We start from the raw sequence: 9,533 nt of genomic DNA on the forward strand, positions 1-9,533 counted from the left end.
TTGCCTTGTCTATAAAACGGGGACGATTCAGAGTTCTCCCTCAGGATTGTGGTGGGGAAATGAGACCCAAACTGGAAAAATCTGGGAATCCAGTTACCTGGGACCTGGGAGGTCATTGTGTCGTTTTGAAACCAGGGTCTCACTAGCCCTGACTGGTCTGGAACTATGGGGACCACGCAGACTACGAATTTGCTCATCCTCCTGCTTCTCCCTCTCCTGCTTCTGCCTCTCCTGCTTCTGCCTCCCAAGCAATAGAATGACAGGCATTCGGAACTACTACTGGCTTCCTAGGTTTTTGGAAGGATTGCCCAGCTGTGAACTGGGTACCTTACCCAGGGATGCAGAGAATAATGCTTGCCCACTTTGGCCAGGGAACCTACACTGCCGTTTCTGCTGCCACCCAGGGCCTCGGTTTCCTCCTATAAGGAGATAGAACTGGAAGGGGGGAGGGTAAAGAGGGGACCGGTAAGGGTAGAGGGTAGTGGGACAGAGGGTGGTGGAGGCACGGGGGGGGGGGGGAACCACGAGCACAGGCTAGTTTTGCCTGGCCTTAAATTAAGGCTAGTCAGCTTCTGCTCTTACTGCTGGACCGGGTCTGCCCACCCAGCTCTTGCTCCCACCTTCTAGTCACCAACTCAGGCTTAGCAGCCCCATCCCAGGGTGAGTCCAAACAAAGGCCGCTCTCAGGGGACCCGCCGCGGCCCAATCTGAGATCAGCTTAACTGGGCGGCTGGCAGATCCTTTGGAGAGAGAGCACGGCCAGATACCCGGAGACCCTCGCCGGCCTCTGAGCTCCCCGAAAAGGGGATCTTGCGCGATCCCACTAGACACGGGGAGAGGGGCGTCATCGGCCACCTCCTTGCTTCCGTACCCCCTCCCCATTCTTTTCCCAGACTGTGGGAGGCAAAGGGTTAAATCCCATAGAGCTGATGTTCTGACTCCAGGCTAGAGGGGCCCGGGAAGCTGGGGTCACTTCCTGCTCCGTCCCAGTCACCCTGAACTGGTCCCCGGGTCCTCAGCCTGGAATCACCCCTTGAGGAGGACCCTAGAGTGCTCGGCATCCAGCCTGTTCCCCGAGGCAGGGCACTTAAGGGGTTAAGTCCCCTGGGGCTGGACTCTGTCTTCCGGCTTTTCCCAGACCCCAGAGCCGTGAGTTGGGGCCGCCTGGGTTCGCGGGGTGGCCTGGAGGCCCGGGACAGCCGCCGGGGAACAATAGGGCCAAGGAGGCGGCGACGGGTGCGGGGCGCAGGCCGGACCCGGGGCGGCGGGGGCGGCGGGGGCGGCGGCCGGGGGATGGTGGGAACCGCGCCAGGGCCGCCGTGGGGGAGGGGAGGCGTGCGCGCCCGGAGAGCGAGTCCGGCCGGGGGCGGCGAGGCGGCGGCAGCTCGCCGGGAACCGGGAAGCCTGGGCGTCCGCGGCGGGGAGGGGACGCTGGCGGCTCGGCCGGGCTTTCGGGGACCGGGACTGGGTCGGCATTGAGGGCCAGGAGCGCTCGAGTCCGGGTCCGCCTGGGTGCGGGGGGCGGCGTCGAGGGCGGTCCCGCTGCCTCCTTGTCAGGGTCACCCTGGGCCGCGCGCACCTCCGCGGGAAGGCGGCCGCCTCGGGCAGTCCTTCCCGCCTCGGTCCTCGGGGGGCCCTCCCGGGCCGGAGGCTGGCGCTCTCGGGCCTGGGCTGCTTCCCAGTAGTTCTCTCCTCCCTGTCTTTGCTACTTCTTGCATGTGGCCTTGTCATTAACCCTTTCCCTTCTAAGGTAGGCCCCTGAGCCTAAGTTTCTCAGGCAGTCCAAGTACTTCAGCTCCTACCTGTCGTCGGTCCGCTCGGCGTCGGAGTACCTTTCTCCCATCCGGGGAGGCGCCTCCGGTGGTCTCCATCTTCCTTCCCTAAAGACACAGACCGGAGGAGCCTGTGGAGATGAAACTTATTTTCTTTCTTTCCTCTAACTTACGCTTCTGCTGCTGCTCCTTAGCACTGGTCAGCAAGCTGTTTCTTCCTTCAGCTGCTTCAGAAAGCAACTGCTCCTGGAGAGAGCTTTTGTCCCTGTGCACAAACTCCCCGGCTCCACTGTCACCCCAAGTCTAGGCCGGTCCAGGGCCATTAAATGTGTAAATGTGAGCACCTGCCTGTACTTTGCTCCTGTGGCCCCGTTCTATCTCCCGGAAATCTTCGGAGATTTTGAGAGTGACAGATGATTTCTTTCCCAGGGGCTCACGCTGAAGTTGCTTTTCTTTTCTGATGTCCCTTTGCAAACTGATCGTTAAAGACATTGAACCAAATAGGTTTTCCGTGAGCAAAGGGTGTTTAGGTCATTCAGTCACCCAACAAAGATTTTCCTGGGCACCTTTCCTAGGCGTGTGATAAAACACTGACAGAAAGACAAGAGCAAAAGGAGGGGTCACCGGATGTGTGTGTTTGTGTGTGTGTGTGTGCACGCGCGCGCGCGTGTCTAACAATGGATGGCTTTGGGGAGAACATTACCTACCGCTCAGACTCCTATTCCTCACACTCCGGCCAGTAGCCCACAAGTTTGAGTCTCCTGACTGTCAAGGTCACTCGATGTTTTCAGACCTAGGTGCAAGCCAAACACAGGACACTGCATTTGCTGTTTTAGCTCTGTTACTTCCCAGTCTGGGCCTTGGAGACATCTCCCCCAGTGTTGCCCTACTAATCTGTAAAGTGAACAGATGACTCCCGAGTTTCCATGGCAGTGAGAGAAGTAATGACACTTGGTGGGCACCCTGTCCTTCCGGTATTCTCATGCTTGCTCACCTCCTTGCCTCCTCCCCACCCCCCTCTCTTTCATCTTGTTTGAGACAAGACCTCCAGTAGCTGGGAGACTGACCTTGAACTTCTGATTTTCCAGTTTTTATCACCCAAGTACATCACCAAGCCAGGCATCCCTTTTGCTCTCTCTTTCCCTTCCCTGACTTCAGACCTCCCCTTCCCACCCTAGGCGACCCTCTTTGTGTGCTTGGGTAATGGCAAAGTGCCCTGGTCTTTGTGAGTCTCTGTCCCTTAAGGGAAACTTTTTTTTTTAACCCTTTAAAAAGTGCAAGCCTTGGTTGTTCTCTGTGGAGCTCATAAAGAAAAAGTTTATTGGTCTCAATTAGCAGTCCCATAAAGGAAGAAAATTGGAGTCTTAATGAGCTTTGTCTGATTTGCAAAATAACTCGTTTCTAGGCCTCTGGGCATCGGATGTGTGGGGTGAAAGCGCCCCCCCCCATGTTGGGTAGAGCTCCAGCCTTCCATCTAGGTACAAAGGGTTATGACTGATGAGTTTTTAATTGACTCTTTACATTCATTGAGTTGCTTCATTGCGATCTTAAGATCTACAGTGTTTGGAACCAGGCCTCTGGGGCCACGGGGCTCAGGGAGAGATGGTGCCAGAAACATGAGTGGCAGGTCACTGAGCATCACCTCAGTAGGAGCACAAAGAAAAGCAGAAAGCCAGGTGGCATTGTGTGCTTATCTCTCCCACCAGAGTCCCTGGAACCTCCGCTGTGGGAGCTCTGGGATGGAGCCTGAGACAGTGCTGTGGGGCCCAGAGCTGCAGGGTCCTGAAGAGAGCCAGAACAATGCTCACGGAGGTGAGGGGCACAAGGGACTGTGACCCTGGCTCAGGGAGGGGCCCAAACTCTGGGCAGTCACAGGGGAGGGAAGAGAGATCAGACCCCATGTTCTGAAAGGAGCTGGGGCTGGAGACTCCCTTTCTGTCTGTAGGTACTGAGAGCGGCAGTGAAGAGGAGAGTCCTCAGCAGGAAAGTTCTGGGGAGGAGGTCATCTTGGGAGATCCGGATCAGAGTCCAGAATCCAAGGACCCACCAGAGATGCCCCTGGAGAACCCCTCCCAGGATGCCTCAGCTCCTCAGGATTCCCCAGCCCCTCTGGCTTCTTCCACCCCCTTAGACCACCAGACTCCTATGAACCCATCAGCTCCTGAGGTAGTCCCTTCCCCCTCTGAGTGGACCAAGGCCTGTGAAACCAATTGGCAGTGGGGAACCCTCACCACCTGGAACAGCACCCCAGTAGTCGCTGCCAGCGAACCCAGCCTCCGGGAGCTGGTGCAGGGCCGCCCTTCTGGGGCCGAGAAGCCGTACATCTGCAACGAGTGTGGCAAGAGCTTTAGCCAGTGGTCCAAACTGCTCCGGCACCAGCGCATCCACACGGGGGAGCGGCCCAACACTTGCTCAGAGTGCGGCAAGAGCTTCACCCAGAGCTCGCACCTGGTGCAGCACCAGCGCACGCACACGGGCGAGAAGCCCTACAAGTGCCCCGACTGTGGCAAGTGCTTCAGCTGGAGCTCCAATCTGGTCCAGCACCAGCGCACGCACACGGGCGAGAAGCCCTACAAGTGCACGGAGTGCGAGAAAGCCTTTACACAAAGCACCAACCTCATCAAGCACCAGCGGTCCCACACGGGTGAGAAGCCCTACAAGTGCGGCGAATGCCGGCGCGCTTTCTACCGCAGCTCCGACCTCATCCAGCACCAGGCCACACACACAGGCGAAAAGCCCTATAAGTGCCCCGAATGTGGCAAGCGCTTCGGTCAGAACCACAACCTGCTCAAGCACCAGAAGATCCACGCAGGGGAGAAGCCATATCGCTGCACCGAGTGCGGCAAGAGCTTCATCCAGAGCTCAGAGCTGACCCAGCACCAGCGCACTCACACGGGGGAGAAGCCCTACGAGTGCCTGGAGTGTGGCAAGAGCTTTGGCCACAGCTCCACGCTCATCAAGCACCAGCGGACGCACCTGCGTGAGGACCCCTTCAAGTGCCCCGTCTGTGGCAAGACCTTCACGCTGAGTGCCACGCTGCTGCGCCACCAGCGCACACACACCGGTGAGCGGCCCTACAAGTGCCCCGAGTGCGGCAAGAGCTTCAGCGTCAGCTCCAACCTCATCAACCACCAGCGCATCCACCGTGGGGAGCGGCCGTACATCTGCGCCGACTGCGGCAAAAGCTTCATCATGAGCTCCACGCTCATCCGCCACCAGCGGATCCATACCGGCGAGAAGCCCTATAAGTGCTCCGACTGTGGCAAGAGCTTCATTCGCAGCTCGCACCTCATCCAGCACCGCCGCACGCACACGGGCGAGAAGCCCTACAAGTGTCCCGAGTGCGGCAAGAGCTTCAGCCAGAGCTCCAACCTCATTACGCACGTCCGCACGCACATGGACGAGAACCTCTTTGTGTGCTCAGACTGCGGCAAGGCCTTCCTGGAGGCTCAGGAGCTGGAGCAGCACCGCGTGATCCATGAGAGAGGCAAGACACCTGCCCGGAGAGCTCAGAGTGACAGCTTGCTAGGACTTGGGGATCCTGCCCTGCTGACCCCGCCACCGGGGGCCAAACCTCACAAGTGTCTGGTCTGTGGCAAGGGCTTCAATGACGAGGGCATCTTCATGCAGCACCAGCGGATTCATATCGGAGAAAACCCCTACAAAAATGCGGACGGTCTCATAACACACCCGACCCCCAAGCCTCCGCAGTTCCGCTCCCCTAGGCTCCCCTTTGGGGGCAATTCACATCCAGGTGCTTCGGAGGGCAGAGCTGACCCCCCAGGACAGTCCTTAAAAGTGCCTGAGGGTCAGGAGGGCTTCAGCCAAAAGCTGGGTCAGCTCTCCTCTAAGTGCTATGTTTGTCCCCACTGTGGAGAAAGCTTCCTCGACAGGGCGGTGCTCCTGCAGCATCAGCTAACCCATGGCAATGAAAAGCCCTTTCTCTTTCCTGAGTGTAGGATTGGCGTTGGGGAAGGGGCAGAGCCCAGTTCCTTCCTAAGTGGGAAGCCCTTTAAATGCCCAGAATGCAAAAAAAGCTTTGGCCTGAGTTCTGAGTTGCTGCAGCACCAGAAAGTCCATGCGGGCGGGAAGTCCCAGAAGAGCTCAGAGCTGGGGAAGAGCTCCTCAGTGCTGTTGGAACATCTCAGGAGCCCCTTGGGGGCCAGACCCTACAGCTGCTCTGATTGTGGGGCCTCCTTCCTCGACCGGCTAGCTCTTACCCGCCACCAGGAAACCCACACTCAAGAAAGGGCCCCCACTCCTGAGGACCCCCCTTCAGAGTCAGTCACCTTGTCCACAAATCAGGAAGACGAGGGAGAGGCCTCTACGCCCCCAAAGAGCAGCAGCCACAGGGAAGAGGACAGTCCTAAAACTCTCCCGGAGGAGAAGCCCTATCTGTGCCCTGAGTGTGGCGATGGCTTCACAGAAGTCGCAACGCTCCTCCTCCACAGGAGCTGTCACCCAGGGGTCTCCCTGTGAAGGAGGTCTGGAGACCAGGGACCTCTCTCTCCTGAGAAATTGTGGGGAAAGGAAACCAACCCCATCAGGTCGTAGAGAAGTGGAGGGCCAAGAACCCTGGGAAGAATTAGTGCTTTTGCGTCAGCGGTGAAAAGCCTATGAGATTGTGGGTGGGGACCACTTATAAGCCGTAGAGAAAAACTGCTGGGTTAGAAGCCCCATACATATGTAGGAAAAAAGCCCTTTAAGTCTGTAGCAGAGAAACCCTATAAACCATAGTGGGTAAAAGCCCTGTTAACCGTAGGAAGAGGTTCTAACACGTCTCTAGACAAACCCATAAAACTGTATTAAAATCCTTCTCAGAATCTTCTAGGGTGGGGGAGGTATAGGCAATACAGTCGGCACTGACTTGGGAGGTGCCCTGGATGGCGGGGGAAACACCTGAACTCTTGTAGTATTCTCTCCTGGCAGCCTTGGATAGAGGAGCGCGCTCAGCAGGGAAGTTGTGCAGGAACTCAGTAGAGCTAGAAAGGAAGAGAAGTGGGGAGGGAATGGCCAGGCGCTTCCAGACCCACAGGTGAGAGAAGACATCCATTGCACTAGAGGTTCTTTGGTGAATTGCATGTACTAGGGGAAGGAAGACTGGGGGGTTCCTTATCAATAAGAGCCCCCCAGAAATGACAAGCCATTTTAAAGGCTGGAGTTTGGGGTGTATAACCAACCTTGAGTGTAAGTAAGACTATTGAGAAAATGTTGAGAAACCACCTCAGCTATTAGGGGAAAGTTAAGCCTGTTTGAAGGGAAGCAGAGCACGGTGGAGAAACTGCAGCTGGAAGCTAGCCAGTTCCTCCTCCTAGGAGCATGTAAGCTTCAAGTGCAAGCAGATCCCAGTTCAGGCCGTCAGGGTTCTCCTCAGACAGGCAGGACCAGCCTTTCCCCAGCCCAGCTGGGGATGTCTACTCTGAGAGGCCTCTGGGGTTTCAGGGGGCCTCTGCCACATTCTCAGGTCTCACAGGTTTTACCTGAAAGCTAACTGCCACAAGGTTTACTGCAGTGGCAACCCGTTTCCTCGAATTCTGTCCTCCGTGGAGAGAGCCACTCGCTGCTAGTCAACTTCCAAAGAATAGATTCCTTCAGAGATACAAGGCTTGTATGTTCTTGTCCTCCCTGGACTTCTACAAGTTCATGAGAGAGAGCCACTTGTGGGTTCTCTGGTTACGAGGGATGGCAAGACAACAGAACAGGCAGCTTTGATTTACCAGCAACAAGAGTCAAACCTCAGCCTTTCGTGTGAACTCTGTGTAAGGCTGCCTGCAGGGTGAGCCGGGCTGCACATGGCGGATCGACACATGGCACAGACTGGACCAGAGTTCCCGAAGAGGCAATGGAAACTTGACCACCTTCTCATCCCCAATACCTGGATGCCCCTGAGGTGGGGTGGCAAATTTGATCCTGGCTCGGGGAAGGGACAGATTCCATCTGATCCTTTTGGCTTTTCTCTCCTTAGCCAGAAACCACTGGAGGGAAATTAAAGGATGAGACGTGCTCCTCTGCCAGGTCCATCTCCTCCTCAGATAGCACAGGCTAGACCATTCATCCAGCCAAACCTGCTTACATGACTGGAGCTCTGTGATGGACCAGAGACAGTTGCCCTATAAAGTGGTTGGAGAAAAACTTTGGCGAGAAACATCTGTGACGAAGACCCTTAAAGTTGGGAAGGACTCTCCCCTGTATTTTGGTTGCAAAAAGAGTGTCCTTACTCAGTGCTGTTGTTAGTGACACACTATCCAGAGTAGGAGGACTGAGATACCACATAATATGGCTCTAGGAGTCCTGTACCCAAGAGTGACCTGGATCCCTCCAATGCTGAGGAAGAGACATCTAATTCCATTACCTAAAAGTTCAAAAGGTAGAGGCCCATCATCCTTCATCTATCCTGTTCCCAGATAGATGACCCTCAAAATTTAAAGGACCAAAATCTAGAATACTGGGAGAAAAATGCCAGTCCTCCTGGGGAGAGAGAAAGGGCAGGCCTTATACAATTACAGGAGAGCCTTGCTAGGGTCCCAAGTATCAGGTCGGGGGAAGCACCGTGAGATGGAGAGGAGCCCATCTGATAGTGACAGAAATACTGATAAAGGGGTGTCCTTATAAAATGGAGTAGATACTCTCCTAAGTATAAGCTGATTCGTCCCCCTCTAAGGTGGTAGCAGAAACTAGAGTTATCCTTTGTAAAACTAGGGGCAGGCTCCCTGTGACCCAAGCCTGAGAGTCTGTCATCAGAAGACTGCCGAGGGTAGGTGCTCAGTGTAGTCATGGCTAACTAGACTGTTGAGGACTAAGATGTAGCATATGGGATAGGATGCTCACATGTTCTGGAGACAAGTGAGGGCTGTGGTCTCGACTCCAGTACTGAATGGACCATGTGCATAGGTGGTGCCTGGACTTCCTAGTAGGAAAAGGGCAGAGAGAGACCTTGTGGTGAGACCTGTTCTCTGGGCCACCTCCCTCTCACACCCAGCTACACCACAGAGGAATCCGTTGCAGGGCCCGGCGTCCTTCTAACTGGCTCAGGAAGAGGTACTGAGTATGGGAGGCATAATGGAGCTAACTCTATCCTGGACCAGAGCCCTCAGAAGAGCCCCTGGGGAAGAGCCCAGCAACCGTGGGCAGAGTCCAAGCATGGGAGAGGGTGGAGCTGATCTGCACTTAGGGAAAACTTAGAACTGATGCTGAATATGGGGTCAAGTAGGAACTCATAAAGGAACTGGGTATGAATCATAATTGGGGAGAGGACTTGAAACCATCTGACCTCCCAGTCGGAAGTGAGCGGGTCCCAGACAAAGGAAGCCCCGCCCACTTGCCTTCTGCCTATGGAGTGAGGGGAAGTCCCCGTTTTGAGTGTTGTGTGTCAGTACCAGTGTTGTGTCGCCAGTCGTCGTGTTCCGTAGTTGAAGAGAATAAAGGGAGCAAGGTTCCCGGGCGTCTTCTCTTAATCCTTTCTACGTGTTCAGCCAACAGCAAGCTCATCAGAACTTGTCCTCTCCCAGACGAGGGCCTATGAGGACCCCAAAGGTCCAGTGTTTGCTTGTGGAAGATTGACAGGTTCACGGAGCTTTAAGAATCCATATCCTCATGAGGGATTGAGGACATTTTGGTAAGGCAGATGGCTGCCTGGTGGCCCTGGTACCGGTTACCTTAGGCCCAGTACTGCAGCCTTCCAGGGACCACAGGGAACCTAGTCCTCAGAGCTGCCAGTTACCTCTCGGGGTTCCTTTGGATCCTGTGACCTGTCCTTTCCGA

At 55.8% G+C, this 9,533-nt stretch overlaps 1 protein-coding gene across 2 annotated transcripts; it reads left to right on the forward strand.

Moving 5' to 3' along the window:
- Positions 1-945: 945 nt before the first annotated feature.
- On the forward strand, positions 946-9,213 carry Znf629 (zinc finger protein 629). 2 transcript variants are annotated; one of them, XM_085693141.2, is made up of 3 exons: positions 946-1,149; positions 3,479-3,584; positions 3,718-9,213. In XM_085693141.2, exons 2-3 carry the CDS (start codon positions 3,512-3,514, stop codon positions 6,249-6,251), a joined length of 2,607 nt encoding a protein of 868 aa, XP_085549267.2. In that variant the 5' UTR covers positions 946-1,149; positions 3,479-3,511; the 3' UTR covers positions 6,252-9,213. The 2 variants fall into 2 exon arrangements, with proteins under 2 accessions (XP_085549267.2, XP_085549268.2); XM_085693142.2 differs by lacking the exon at positions 946-1,149 and adding an exon at positions 1,170-1,236.
- Positions 9,214-9,533: the final 320 nt, after the last annotated feature.

This window comes from Myodes glareolus, chromosome 7 (genome assembly GCF_982192425.1).
Source record: "Myodes glareolus chromosome 7, mMyoGla1.1, whole genome shotgun sequence".
In the NCBI taxonomy this organism is placed as follows: domain Eukaryota; kingdom Metazoa; phylum Chordata; class Mammalia; order Rodentia; family Cricetidae; genus Myodes; species Myodes glareolus.